Genomic DNA, 16,009 nt, shown 5'->3' on the forward strand with positions numbered 1-16,009 from the left:
TGTGCTTCTTCCCAGGGATGCTTGAGGTTCTCTTGTATATATGTTTTGAGGTTAATTTCATGAGGTATGTTGATATATGAATTGTTTTGAGACATTCAATTCAGCCCTCGACAGATTGTACAAGGCTCAAGGGGTAGAATTTTTCTCAGCCTGGTCTGTGCTTGTTAATAGGAGAGACTGCTTCTACAGTTAAACAGAAAGGGTGCAAAAATATTTGCTGATGCTGTCGAGGCAGTGTTAGGTGGGTCGGAAAACTGCTAGATTGGGGGGGGGGGGATACATGGACTAATAGATTAACAGCTGGCAGAGGTAAAAGTGATTCTTGCACTGCTTCTATTGGAATGAGCAGCAGCCCGGAAAACAAGATGCAGGGGATTTCAGAGACTGCTAGGAGTCATTGTGGTGCAAGTAAACACATGGGTTGTGTTAGGGTAGCTAAGAATAGGAACAGGTACATGTTTACTTGTGTGTACACAAATGCTAGGAGTATGGTAAATAAATTTGATGAATTTGAGGTATTGGTCGAAACATCAAAGTCTGATATTGTTGGGACATCAGAGACGTGGTGTCACACAGATATAAGGAATGAGGAACTGGAATTTGGGGATTACAACGTGTACAAGAAGGATAGGAAGGGAGGAGAGGTTATGCTATTAGTTAAGAAACACAAAATCCAAGGAGGTACAGCCAGTCACCATCGCTGGACAGTGCAGTGTCGAGTCAGTTTGGTGTGACGTAAGCACCGGGAAATCAAAATTGAGAGTAGGAGTGTGTTATATGCCTAATGTCTCTGATGGGTATAATAAAAAACTGTACAGGGAAATAGTGGGCCAGTAAATGAGAGAGTCTTATAATGGGGGAATTTTAATTTCCCAGATATTGACTGGAATTTGTGGGTTGGTCACTCGCACACTAGCAAGGCTTTTGTGGATTTATTGGATGATTGTTTTCTACATCAGCATGTTTGGAAGGCAACTATCAGGAGTAATACTCTTGATCTGATTATCAGTAGTGATTCTTCATGCATTAAGAATCTGCAGAGAAAGGAACCACTAGGTAGCAGTGATCACGGTGTGCTGAAGTGGGATTTACTCAAAGAGGTAACTACCATCAGGGGTAAAGGGAAGGGTTTTTGCTTTCGTAAAGGCGACTATGGAGGCTTCAGACAGTCTTTAAATTCTACGCAGTGAGACCAACATCAAATTCAAAATGGGAAGCATTCAAAGAATTAATCTTGGAAGCTACTAGACTACATACCAACTAAGAAATATTGTTCAAGGTTTAGGCCTAAATGGATGTCAGATGAACTAATGAGACATGTGGCAGAGAAGAAAAATTCATGGGATACATATAAATTAATAGGTGACATGGAAGCCTACGATAGATATAAGCTGGTCTGTAACCAAGTCACAAAGGAGGTTAGGCAAGCAAAGGCTGATTATGAGTAATCTTTGGCAAAGGATGCAAAGGAAAAAAACAGAGTTCTTTACCTATGTAAACTCTAGAAGGAAGGGGATGAATCAGATTGGTCCACTGGATATCGATGATCCTGCTCAGGTGGCTAACAAACTAAATGAGTATTTTGCATCTACATTCACACATGAGATAAACATAAAGGCACCTGGGGTGGATGGGATCTATTCAGTTATATTAAAGGAGGCAGCAAAGGAAGTAAGCAAACCTTTAGCCATAATTATGAGAGCTTCCTTGGACTCGGGAGGTTCCCACGGACTGGTGCAAATGTGACCCCAATTCACAAAGGAGGATCAAAGGCCGACACAAGTAATTATAGACCTGTGAGTTTAACTTCTGCTCCAGGAAAATTAATGGAGGCACTGGTTAAAGAAGCACTGCAGGATCATCTAGACAAGACTTCAGTTATAGCTCGGACACAGCATGGGTTTGTGAAGGGGAAGTCTTGTCTGACCAATTTGATTGGATACTATGATGTGGTCACAAAGCAACTGGATGCAGGGAATAACTTTGATATCATATATTTGGATCTTAGAAAGGATTTTGATACTGTTGCACATGGAAGACTTCTGAAGGCTGAGCTGGACAGATTTGGAACGGAGGGGTGAAATCGGAGTTTTTTTTTTTTTTGATGATGCTGCATAAGATTGCTTTCTTGCATCGTGTGCTTCTACTAATGTTAATGTTAAATTCCAGTATGTGACACCATCTCCTATCTGTGTTTCCAGCTAATAGTTTTTTATAATTTTTTTTTTTACAAATTTTGAAATATTTCTTCTGATTTGATTTTCGACCCTCTAAGGTGCCTAGTTTCCAAGCTCTGTAGCCCACGTATTCAAAATCTTTCCTCATTCAGTGCTCAATTTTCTACAAGAAATATGCACTTAGTTCTCTTGTGGAACGACAGATTATTAAATACTGTGTATAAATAAATTAGTCACATGTTAAAAACTATTAGTATTAACATTCTTGTATTCTTTGCTATTGACAAAACAAGCATGACTACAAAATGTGATATTTGTCATGGTTATGTTCCATGTTATTTTAACTTTTTTTTTAGCAGTTTTTTTTTTTTTATGTTGCACTTGATAATAGTGACAACCTAGTATTCTTAAAAGTAAACTTAAAACATCTTGTTTGAATGTACCTGTTACTTTTCCAAAGTTTTGTGATATTTGGCCTGTATGTCTGTGTAGCTGTGTAGTCTGATCAACTCAGGTGGTGCTTCTGTGTCCATCAGTGACCTTGATGGACAGAAGCACCACCAATTGCTTGTTTTTTTTTTTTTTTTAGCGTTTGTTAGGATAGTGATTTTTTTGTGTAATGTCAAAAAAATTTTCAGCTTCTGGAAATTATGACATTTGCTATTTGATATATAAAATATGAATTTAACTTAAATAAAACATCAGTTTACATTTTTTTTTTTCTTTCAAGGCAGTTACAGGAATCCAAATATTACTGTTCTGTTGAAGTAAATGTAATGTATGAAAATTTCATCATTGGAGAACCTGAAAGATGTGCAAATTCTGATATAAAATGCCTGTGAAATTCAGCTTTGTTTCTGTAAAAAAATTCATAGCCCTAGTTATGATTCATTCTTAGTGTATCCTTGATGTTATTGTGTAGATATGCTACCTTGACTGCTGGTGATACAGGCACTCTTTTTATCACTGCATTAAGAAATTATCATGAACAGTCCTCCCCACCATGCAAGGATATCAAACATACCACTTTGTGCCAATGTTAGTGAGCCAACAGTAAACATCTCCTGCAGTTACCAACACCTGCCTTCCTGCTAAACTGAAAAAACAACATGACCATAGTCATACGGACACTCGTCCCGGCTTTTTATCCCTGCATTAAGGATTAGGCCACATTTGTTCATTTTAGCTGGAAGGTGTTGGTGACTATAGAAGATGTTTGCTGTTGCCCCATTGACATTGGTTGTCGCCAAGTGGTATATGATTTCCTTTCAGGATGGATAAGAGTGTACATTAAATTGCTCAGTGAGTGTGTGTTCCTACATATATACATGTATATAATTGTTTAATTACAGGTTATAATGCAGATCTTATCTGCTTACAAGAGGTTGACAGGAAACTTTTCCCCAGAATATTACCTATATTTAAAGATGCTGGATTAAAAGGAATATACTCCGAAAAGAACAGCCAAGTAGCAGAAGGGATTTCTTGTTTTTACAGGAGTTCAAAATTCAGGTAATTTTGTAATTTTTAATTGTCAAAATAGATTATTAAAATTTCCAGTCAATTCCATGATTCACAGTGCAAGAATACCCAACTACTAATTTATCACTTTTACAAATTTAAATCATTTAAGTAACATTTAGGGTGGCTAGATGTTAACCCCACCCTAGTGCTAGCCCCAGGTGCAGCATTTTAAGGACACATTCGACCAGTTATATATTTTAAAATGATATACATTCATCAGTATCATTGATAAATATACAAAATAACAATGGGTCCAACACCGAACCCTGGGGAACTCCACTAATAACATTAGTCCACAAAGAGCAGTGTTCATTGATTACCACTCTCTGTTGTAGCAGTAACATTTAGGGTGGCTAGATGTTAACCCCACTCACCCCACCCTAGTGCTAGCCCCAGGTGCAGCATTTTAAGGACACATTCGACCAGTTATATATTTTAAAATGATATACATTCATCAGTATCATTGATAAATATACAAAATAACAATGGGTCCAACACCGAACCCTGGGGAACTCCACTAATAACATTAGTCCACAAAGAGCAGTGTTCATTGATTACCACTCTCTGTTGTAGCAGTAGTAGTTGCATGTGATGTAAGAAAGCAATTGTATGAGCTTATGCAGCATCAGCCAAAGGAAAAAAAAATTTCACACAACCATTCCCTCTAAATGTTTGTCTAGTTCCTCCTTAAATTTATTTACCTTATCAACTTCCACGACAGATGGAAGTTTGTTCCAGAAATTAACCACCCGCTGGCTAAAGGCAAATTTTCACACATCTATTCTACATCTGTCTTTCCTTAATTTCCTATATGAGAGCTTGAAGAACAGGGTGCATGCCCTCGAAGGAACTAAATTGAGGGCCCATCAAGCTCTCAGCTGCCCACATCAATGCCAGAGCTTGCACTTGTTCATCACGCAACACAGCGGCAACTGCCAAGGCAGAATGCGCTGGTCCCACAGGAACTAGTAGTTGTTGGTGACTATTGTCAGGGAAACGGGGAACATGCTTTGTAAAAAGGATAGGTGGAACAGGACCAGGGTATGTCTGCCAGGGGTAAAGGTTGATGACGTTGTAGAGCAGATATCATCTTTTAAGGGCACAAAAGGTGATATAGTTGTACACGTTGGCACTAATGATATCAAGAGTAGGAGACCGGCAGAATTGCTTAACAAGTACAGGTCACTGTCGAAAAAAAGCCATGAATTAGGGTCGAATTTGAAAGTGTCTGCAATTCTGCCCAGACACAATAGGAGGGAGTATATGATGAGAGCCTTGTCGATCAATTCGGCCCTGGAAAGATTGTGCAAGGCTCAAGGGGTAGAATTTTTTTTAGCTTGGACTGTACTTGTTAAGAGGAGAGACTGCTTCTACAGGGATGGGATACACTTAAATAGAAAGGGTGCAAGAATATTTGCTGATGCTATTGAGGCAGTGTGAGGTGGGTCGGAAAACTGCTAGCTTGGGGTGATACAAAGACTAATAGATTAACAGTAGCCACTGGCAGAGGTGAAAGTGATTCTTGCACTGCTTCTATTGGAATGAGCAGAAGCCTGAAAAACAAGATGCAGGATATTTCAGAGACTGCTGGGAGTCATTGCAGTACAAGTAAACATGGGTTGTGTTAGGGTAGCTAAGAATAGAAACAGGTGCATGTATACTTGCGTGTACACCAATGCTAGGAGTTTGGCAAATAAATTTGATGAATTTGAGGTTTTGCTCAAAGCATCAAAGGTGGATATTGTTGAGATGTCAGAGACGTGGTATCACACAGATATAAGGAATGCAGAACTGGAATCTGGGGAGTACAACATCTACAGAAAGGATAGACAGGATAGGAAGGGAGGAGGGGTTATGCTATTAGTTAAGAAACACATAAAATCCAAGGAAGTGAAGCCAGTCGACATTGCTGGACAGTGCTGTGTCGAGTCAGTTTGGTGTGACATAAGCATTGGGTGATCAAAATTGAGAGTATGAGTGTGCTATAGTTCTAATGACTCTGATAAGTACAATAAGAAACTGTACAGGGAAATAGAGTGGGCCAGTAAATCAGAGAGTCTTATAATGAGGGATTTTAATTTCCCAGATATTGACTGGAATTTGTGGGTTGGTCACTCACACACTAGCAAGGCTTTTGTGGATTTATTGGATGATTGTTTTCTACACCAGCATGTTCGGGAGGCATGCTGGTGTAGAAAAGGGGTAAAGGGAAGGGTTATTGCTTTCGTAAAGACAACTACGATGGTCTGAGACAGTATTTATATTCTATACAGTGGGACCAACTGAAGATGTTACCAACAGTAAATTCAAAATGGAAAGCATTCAAAGAACTTATTTTGGAAGCTACTAGGCTTTACATACCAACTAAGAAATATTGTTCAAGGGTTAGGCCTAAATTGATGTCAGATGAACTAATGAGACATGACAAAGAAGAAAAATGCGTGGGATACATATAAATTAACATGTGACTCAGAAGCCTATGATAGATACAAGTTGATCTGTAACCAAGTTACAAAGGACGTTAGGCAGGCAAAGGCAGATTATGAGAAATCTTTGGCAAGGGATGCAAAGGAAAACAGCAAAGAGTTCTTTACTTATGTAAACTCTAGAAGGAAGGAGACGAATCAGATTGGTCCACTTGATATCGATGGGTCAACTGTTGATGATCCTGCTCAGGTAGCTAACAAACTAAATGAATATTTTGGATCGACATTCACACATTATTAGTTATTCAGCGAGGGGAATGCCAGAGGTGTATTCAACTCTTGCCTGACCAATTTGATTGGATACTATGATGCAGTGACAAAAGAACTGGATGCAGGGAATAACTTTGATATTATATATTTGGATCTTAGAAAGGCTTTTGATACTGTTGCACATGGAAGAGTGCTGCACAAATTGGAGTAGTGTGGCATTGGAGGCAAATTGCTGCTATGGATAAAGGGATGGTTAAGGGGAAGAAGACGGAGAGTGGTAATCAATGGACATTGCTCCTCGTGGACTAATGTTATTAGTGGAGTTCCTCAGTGTTCGGTGTTGGTTCCATTATTGTTTTCTGTATTTATAAATGATATTGATGATGGTATATCAAGCTTAATGTCCAAGTTTGCAGACGATACAAAGGTTGGTAGGGTTGTCAAGGACACTACTGACACTATGCTGCTGCAACAGGATCTGGAAAGGTTGAGCAGATGGGCTGAGAGGTGGCAAATGAAGTTTAACATTGACAAATGTAAAGTACTACATATGGGAAACAGCAACCCAAGAGCAACGTATCAACTCTGTGGTACGACACTGACAGTGGTAGAGAATGAAAAGGACCTGGGGGCGCCTCCGTAGCCAGGTGGGAAGGAGCAGCAGTGCGTAGCACACGCTTCTTGAGTAGACTGGGGTTCGAGCTTGTCACCACCAAACACGGAGGATGCGGAAAGGTCAGGGAATGACCACTGCATATACCGGAGCAATATGGCCTTAGTTGCTAATGCTCCTAAAAACCAAAAAAATAATAATAATAATAGGACCTGGGGGTAATTGTGCAGGTAGATATGAATTTCTCTGAGCAGTGCAGATGGGCTGGAAGAGTAGCTCATGGTGTCTTGTCAATGATATACAGGAATTTTTCTAGCAGGGATAAGGAGGTGATTATTCCCTTGTATAAGGCAATGGTCAGGCCACACCTTCAGTACTGTATACAGGTCTTGAGGCCTCATTTCAAGAAGGATGTAGAGCTGCTGGAATGAGTACAGAGAAGGGCAACAAGATTAGTGAATGGAACAAAGGGGTACTCTTACGAAGAAAGGCTTAAGTTTTGGGAATTACAGTGTCTGGAGACTAGGCACCAGCGAGGTGATCTGATAGAGGTGTATAAAGCCTTGAATGGTTTGAGCATGCTCAGAGCTGATGGGATTCTTCCTATTGCTCAGAATAATCACCTGAGAGGGAATAAATTCAAATTGAGAAAAGACAGATGTAGGATAGATGTGCAGAAATTTGCCTTTAGCCAGCAGGTAGTTGGTTGGTGGAACAGACTTCTATCCCTTGTCGTGAAAGTTGATAGCCTAAATAAATTTAAGGCTCAGCTGGACCGGTATTTCAAACGAACGGCGGGGTGAAGTGGTTTTTTTTTTTTTTTTTTTTGCTGATGCTGCATAAGCTTGCTTTCTTGCATCATATGCCTCTACTAATTCTAATGCCAATTTGAATTTAAATATGCCACCTTATGTTCGTAATCTGAACAAGTGGAAAAATTCAGCGTGCTCAACCCATTCAAGGCCTTATACACCTCAATCAGATCACCGTGCAGGTGCTTATTCTCCAGCCACTGCAATTTGCAGAACTTAAGCCTCGCTTGGTAACAGGATCCCGTCATTCCCCTCACCAATCTTGTAGCCCTTCTCTGTACACACTCAAGCAAATCTACATCCTTCCTAAAATGAGGCCTCCAGACCTGCTCGCAGTACTCAAGGCGCCGACCGGGCTAGCCAGGTGGGTAAAGTGCATGCCTGGCAACCCAAAGGTCGGGGGTTTTGAATCCCGCCTCGGGCTTGGATCAAAGTACTGCAAAAACCTTGGGAGGTGCATTATGGCCACAGAAGCCGATGCGCCAACAACTACCAAAAAAAAAAAAAAAATATTCAAGGCATGGCCTGACCATTGATTTATACAGAGGACAATCAACTCCTTTTCCCTGCTAGCAAAATTTCTATATATCATTGACAAAACCCATTGACCTGCCCCATCAGCCTGTCTGCATTGCTCAGAAAACTTCATATCTGACTGCACAATTACTTCCAGGTCTTTTTCATTTTCTACCACCTTAAGTGTAGCACCACACAGTTGGTACATTTCTCTGGGGTCACTTCAACCCATATGCAGTACTTTGCATTTGTCAAGGTTAAACTTCAGTTGCCACTTCTCAGCCCATCTGCCCAAATTTTCTAGATCCTCTTGCTGTAGCACACTGCCATTGCTGTCATTAACAACCCTGCCGACCTTTGTATCATCTGCAAACTTAGACACTAAGTCTGATATACCTTCATCAATATCATTGATAAATATACAAAGCAACAGTGGACTCAACACCAAACCCTGTGGGACTCCACTAATAACATTAGTCCACAATGAGCAGCACCCATTGATTACCACCCTCTGTCTTCTCCCACTCAACCATCCTTTTATCCATTGTAGCAATTAACCCTTGATACCATGCTGCTCCAATTTGTACAGTAGTCTTCCATGTGCAACAGTGTCAAAAGCTTTCCTGAAATCCAAGTAAATGATATCAAAATTATTTTTTGCATCCAGTTCCTTTGTAACCACATCATAATAGCCAATCAAATTTGTCAGACAGAACTTTCTCTTAACAAACCCATGCTGTGTCTGAATTATTGCTGCAGTCTTGTCTAGATGATCCTGCAATGCATCTTTAACCAGTGACTCTGTTATTTTACTCGGAACAGAAGTTAAACTAACTGGTCTGTAATTATTCGTGTCACACTTCGATGCCCTTTTGTGAATTTGGGATACATCTGCATATCTCCAGTCCGTGGGGACCTCCCCTGAGTCCAAGGATGCTCTCATAATTATGGCTAAGGGTTTGCTTACTTCCTTTGCCGCCTCCTTTAATATAACTGGATAGATCCCCTCCACCCCAGGTGCTTTTCTTAGGTTTAACTTCAACAATTTCTCCTCCACTTTGTTCACCGTTATTACAAAATCATTAAGCACCCTGCTACAATTTGATAACCTTCTGGCATTTTCAAACCTTAATAACTGCTAATATGTGAATGTAGATGCAAAATACCCATTCAGTTTGTTTTCTGTCTGAGTAGGATCATCAACAGTCAAACCATCAATATCAAGTGGACCAATCAGATTCATCCCCTTCCTTTTAGAGTTTACATAAGTAAAGAACTCTTTGCTGTTTTTCTATGCATCCCTTGCCAAAAATTTCTCGTAATCTGCCTTCACCTGCCTAACCTCCTTTGTGACTTGATTACAGACTAGCTTATATCTGCCATAGTATTAAGGTTTTTTTTTTTATTTTTTTCTTCTCTGCCGCGAGTCTCATTAGTTCATTTGACAATCATTTAGGCTTAAACCTTGAACACTATTTCTTAATAGGTATGAAACTCGTCTCCCCCTCAATCATCCCTTTTCTCAGTGTAGCAACTTGCCCTTAATGGCATACCACTCCAGTTTGTAGAGCAGTCTTCCATGTGCAACAGTATCAAAATCTTTCCTGAAATCCAAGTGTATGCTATCAAAATTATTTTTTACATCCACTTCCTTTCTGAGTACATCATAGTATCCAATCAAATTGGTCAGACATGACCTACCTTTAATAAAAAAACCCATGCTGTGTCAACTATTACTGCCACTGCAATGCTTCTTTAACCAGTGACTCCATTATTTTTCCCAGAACACATTAAACTAACAGGTCTATAGTTACTTGTGTCCCCTTCTGAACCCCCTTTGTGAATTGGGGATACATTTGCACACCTCCAGTCCATTGTGGACCTCTCATGAGTCCAAGGAAGCTCTCATCTCAGTTATTACAAAATCATTAAGCACCCTGCTACAATTTGATAACCTGCCATTTTCAAACCTTAACTCCTCATGTGTAAATGTAGATGCAAAATACTCATTCAGTTTGTTTGCTATCTGACCAGGATCATCAACAGCCGAACCATCGATATCCAGTGGAAAAATCAGATTCAGACCCTTCCTTTTAGAGTTTATATGAGTAAAGAAATCCTTGCTGCTTTTCTTAGCATCTTTTGCCAAAGATTTCTCGTGATCTGCCTTCGCCTCCCCAACCTCCTTTGTGACCTGATTACAGACTAGCTTATATCTGCCATAGACTTCTGAGTCGCTTGATAATTTATATGCATCTCATGCATTTTTTTTCTCTGTCATGAGTCTCATTAGTTCATTTGGTAACCATTTAGGCCTGAACCTTGAACAATATTTCTCAATAGGTATGAAACGTTTAGTAGCATCCATGATTAATTCCTTGAATGCTTTCCATTTAGAATTTACTGTTGGTAACATGATTAGTTGATCCCACTGTACAGAATTTAAAAACTGTCTGAGACCACTGTACTCACCTTTACGAAAGCAAAAACCCTTTCCTTTACTCCTGATGGTAATTATATCTTTAAATAAATCCCACATCAGTACACTGTGATCACTGCCACCTAGTGGTTCCTTTATTTTTCAAATTCTTAATACATGAGTGATCACTGCTGATAACCAAATCAAGAGTATTACCCTCTCTGGTTGCCTCTCGAACATGCTGCTGCAGAAAACAATCATCCAATAAATCTACAAAAGCCTTACTAGTGTGTGTGACCAACCCACAAGTTCCAGTCAATATCTGGGAAGTTAAAATCCCCCATTATAAGACATTCTGATTTACTAGCCCACTCTATTTCTCTGTACAATTGTTCATTGTACTCATTCGAGTCATTAGGCCTAAACACACTCCTACTCTTATTTTTGCTTTCGCAGTGCTTATGTCACACCAAACTGACTCAACAGTGCACTGTTCATCTGTATCAACTGGATGCACTTCTTTTGATTTTATGTTTTTCTTTATTAACAGCATAACACCTCCTCCCTTCCTATCCTGTCTACCCTTTCTGTACACACTGTACTCCCCAAATTCCAGTTCTGCATTCCTTATATCTGTGTGACACCACATCTCTTCTATCCCAACAATATCCGCCTCTGATGTCTTGACCAACACTTCAAATTCATCAAATTTATTTACTATACTTCTAGCATTAGTATACATGTTCCTATTCTTATTATTAATTACCCTAACACATGCCATATACCCACCTGTTTCATGATGATTGCCATCAGCCCCTGAAACCACCAGCAACACTCGCTCCAGGTCGCTACTTATTCTAATGTGCAAGAATCACCTTCACCTCTGCCTGCGGCTTCTTTTAACCTATTAGTCTGTGAATCCCCCCCCAAGCTAGCAGTTTTCCGACCCACCTAACACTGCCTCGATAGCATCAGCAAATATTCTTGCACCCTTTCTATTTAAGTGTATCCCCTCCCTGTAGAACCAGTCTCTCCTGTTAACAAGCACAGACCAGGCTGAAAAAAATTTTACCCTTTGAGCCTTTCACATTTCCTCCAGGGCTGAATTGATTGACAAGGCTCTCATCATGTACTCCCTCCTATCGTGTCTGGCCAGAATTGTAGACACTTTCAAATTCAAATGATGTTAGAAAGCAAACTTATAAAATATCAGCCAAAAATCTGCTTCAGTAATTTATCTAGTTATTGCTAGAATTTTTCAAACTACCCACTTCAGCAACAACAGATGGAACTTTGTTCCAACAATCAATCACCGGCTGGCTGAAAGCAAACTTCACATCTATCCTGCAACCATCTTTCCTCACTTTGAATTTATATCCCCTCACATGTGCAGTCTAAGCAAGAGGAGGAATGCCATTGGCATCAAACTTGCTCAGTCCATTCAAAGCCTTAACCACCACAGTCAAATCACCTTGCAAGTGCCTAGCCTTCAGATGCTGCAGTTTGCAGAAGTGAAGCCTTCCTTGGTAAGATTACCTTTTGTTCCCTTTACCAATCTTGTTGCTCTAATCTGGACTTGTTCCAACAGATCTACATCCTTCCTAAAATTAGGCCTCCAGACCTGTATGCAGTACTCAAGATGTGCCCTAACTAGTTCCTTGTAAAATGAGATAATCACTTCCTTATCCCTGCTAGCAAAGTTCTTGTATATAATTGATAAATCCCCATGAGCTTTCCTGGCTGCATGTCTGCACTGCTCAGAGAACTTCATATCTGACAGCACAATTACCCCATGTCTTTTTCTTTTTCCACTACCCTGAGTATAGTACCACACAGTTGGTACATTAATATGGGATCATTGCTACTCATATGCAGTACCTTGCATTTGGGAATGTTAAACTTCAACTGCTGTTTCTCAGCCCATCTGCTTAATTTTTTTTTAGAGCTTGTTGCAGTAGCTTACCATGACTACTGTCATTAACCACCCTGCCGACCTGTGTGTCATCTGCAAACTTAGACATTAAGTATGATATAACTTCAACAATATCATTGATAAATACAGAAAACAACCATGGGCCCATCACAGAATCCTGAGGGATTCCACTAATAACATTAGTCTACAAAGAGCAGTGTTGATATCAAGCCAGGTGGGCAGGAGCAGCAGTGCGTAGCACATGCTTCTTGATTAGACCGGGGTTCGAGCCCATGCCTACCAAATACGGAGGATGCAGAAAGGTCAGAGAATGACCACCGTATATCCTCCCAGAGCAATATGGCCTTAGCTGCTAATGCTCCTAAAAACTAAATAACAAACAACAACAAACAAACAAACAAATGATATCAAAGTTATTTTCTGCATCCAGTTCCTTTGTTGTTATAGTATGCAATCAGATTGGTCAGACAAGGTAATCCCTTAACAAATCCATGTTGTGACTGCAGTATAATTGCCTTGCTGTGTAGATGGTTCTTCATTACTTCATTAACCAGTGACTCCATTGTTTTTCCTGAAACAGAAGTTAAGCTATCAAGTCTGTAAGTACTCATATCACCTTTTGACCCCACCTTTGTAAATTGGGGATACATTCATGCATCTCTAGTCTGCAGGAATCTCCTCCGAATCCAAAGATGTTCTCATAATTATAGCTAAGGGTTTGCTTACCTCCATTACTATAAATGGATAGATCCTATCCACCCAATATGTGAAGCTTCAACAATTTCTCTTTCACTTTCCTCTTTATTATCATAAAATCATTTAGCTCCTTGTTAATTTGATAAACTTCTGGCATCCCCCTTCACTAAAGGATTCGTTGTGTGTGAACGTAGATGCAAAAAACCTATTTAGTTTGTCAGCAACCTGAGCAGTATCAACAGTTAAAATCAACATCAAGGGTACCAAAGTGACTCTTGTAAAGAAATCTTTGCTGATTTTCATTGCATTCTTTGCCAGAGATGTCTCGTAATCTGCCTGAGCTTGCATAACCTCCTTTGTGACTTGATGACAGACTAGTTTATATCTCTCATAGCCTTCTGTATCACCTGATAAGTTATATGCATCACATGTATTTTTATTCTCTGTCACATGTCTCTTAAATTCTGTGCAGTGGGACCAACTGATGATGTTGGTAACATCATGAGTTGGTCCCATTGCGTAGAATTTTAGAACACTCTGAGACCACTATAGTCACCTTTATGAAAGAAAAAGTCCTTCCTTTACCTTGACAGTACATGACAGTATGTAGTTATGTATGAAGTCTGTTCAATTAAGAATGATCATCATAATTTTTCATGTACAACTGTACTACTTGCAGTTTCTAGCTGAGATGTGGAATTTAAGACCAAACAAAGCTGCATCACAACAACTGAGCCATTGATGCCTGTGCATGTTGTGACCTTGCCATTGGCAAGTTTGTCTGTTTAGTTTTACCTACATAACAATGGACATGACATGTGAGGAACAGCATGCTGCATTCAGATTTTATTTCCATCTCAAGAAAACATCAGCTGAAATGTGTGAAATGTTAAAAGAGGCTTACAGTGAACCTTTGTTTCTGTATAGCACAGCTCACATATAATTTAGAATGTTTAAAGATGGACATGATTCAATCACAAAAATTGGCAACCTGGAGCTCCAACCACTACTGTCACCACAGAAACCATAAACACTGCTTCTGTAATTGTGAGAGAGAATCATCCTATAACAATATAACATTGTAAAATGGTTGTATATGAAAAATTATAATCATTCTTATTTGAACAACTCTCATACATAGCTACTGTCAAGGGTAAAGGAAGGACGAAGTTTTGGCGCATTACAGCTTTAGTTGCTAATGCGCCAATAAAACCCAAAAAACCAACCAACCAACCAAGGGTAAAGGAAGAACTTTTTCTTTCATAATGGTGACTACATGGTCTCAAAGTATTCTTAAATTCTATGCAATGGAACTCACTTATGATGTTACCAACGTCATCAGTTGACCCCACTGCACAGAATTTAAGAGACATGTGACAGAAATATTGAGAATAGTAGTAAGAAGCATGAATAGTAATCTCCATCACACATTTGCATATGACATGCGTTTGTGCATGCTGGGTTCCAAGACTACTTACCCCTGAGCAATAGCAAGTTTGCATAGAGGTTTGTCAGCAGATGCAACAGATGGCTACTGAATATGGGGAGGTTCTGCACAAGGCGATAACGGCGGATGGGTCATGGCTTCATCTTTCCAACCCAGAGAGCAGCACCTCCGTAGCCAGGTAAACAGGAGCAGCAGTGCATAGCACATGCTTCTTTTTTCGAGCTCGTGACCACCAAATACGGAGGGCACAGAAAGGTCAGGGAATGACCACTGCATATCCCCGGAGCAATATGGCCCTAAAAACCAAAATAACAATAACCCAGAGAGTAAGCAACAAAGCTGTTTGGAAGTCTTTGTCATTGCCAACACCAAAATAAGCAAAAGTTGTGGCTTCTGCAGGAAATGTTATGGTCTTTTTTTTTTTTTTTTTTTTTTACATTCAAGGAATAGTTTACCAGCATGTTGTGCTATGCCACATGACCATTGAAGGACCTTATTACAGAACTGTAGTGCACACTTTGTGGGATCACATTTGTTGCAAATGTCCCAACTGCACACAAGTGGGTGGATGCTGCATCACGACACTGTTAGACCTCACATTGCTCTTACTGTCATTGAGTACTTAGCATTAATGTCAAATGTGTTCCTCGTCCACCCTACAGCTCTGACCTTGCAAACCTTGATTTTTTTTTTTTTTTTACTTCCAAATTTAAAGAAGTAGCTGTGAGGAAATAGCTTCCAGTCATCAGAAGTTGAAAGACATTGGAGGTGATTCTCAAATGCATGTCAAAAAATAGTTTTCACCGTATTTTTGAAGAATGGCAGAAGTGTTGGAGTGAGTGCATTTCATCAAATGGGGACTACTTTGAAATGGATCATCAAAATATGGATGATTAATAAAGATGTTGTGAAAAAAAATTATGATCATTCTTTATTGAACAGCCCTTATATTTAAGTAAATCCCACATTAATAATTACTGCTATCCAGTGGGTCTTTTACCTGCACATTCTTAATGCATGAGTAATCACTGCTGTAAAAAACAGTCATACAATAAATACACAGAAGTCTTGCTAGTGTGTGTGACCAACCCAAAAGTTCCTGATAATATCTGGAAATTTAAAATTCCTCATTATAAGACATTCTGATTTACTGACTCACTATTTGTCTGTACATAG

The 16,009-nt window shown here is 39.6% G+C and overlaps 1 protein-coding gene across 1 annotated transcript in view; it reads left to right on the forward strand.

Moving 5' to 3' along the window:
* Positions 1 to 16,009, forward strand: part of LOC150082256 (2',5'-phosphodiesterase 12-like) — a 68,097-nt gene that overhangs the window by 19,983 nt on the left and 32,105 nt on the right. The window contains exon 3 of the mRNA XM_090380463.1: positions 3,530 to 3,689. Within this exon, the coding sequence (XP_090236589.1) occupies positions 3,530 to 3,689 (160 nt within the window). The remainder of the gene's footprint in view (positions 1 to 3,529; positions 3,690 to 16,009) is intronic.

Source organism: Mastigoproctus giganteus, chromosome 8, assembly GCF_048544385.1.
Source record: "Mastigoproctus giganteus isolate SK-2022 chromosome 8, ASM4854438v1, whole genome shotgun sequence".
Classification (NCBI taxonomy): domain Eukaryota; kingdom Metazoa; phylum Arthropoda; class Arachnida; order Uropygi; family Thelyphonidae; genus Mastigoproctus; species Mastigoproctus giganteus.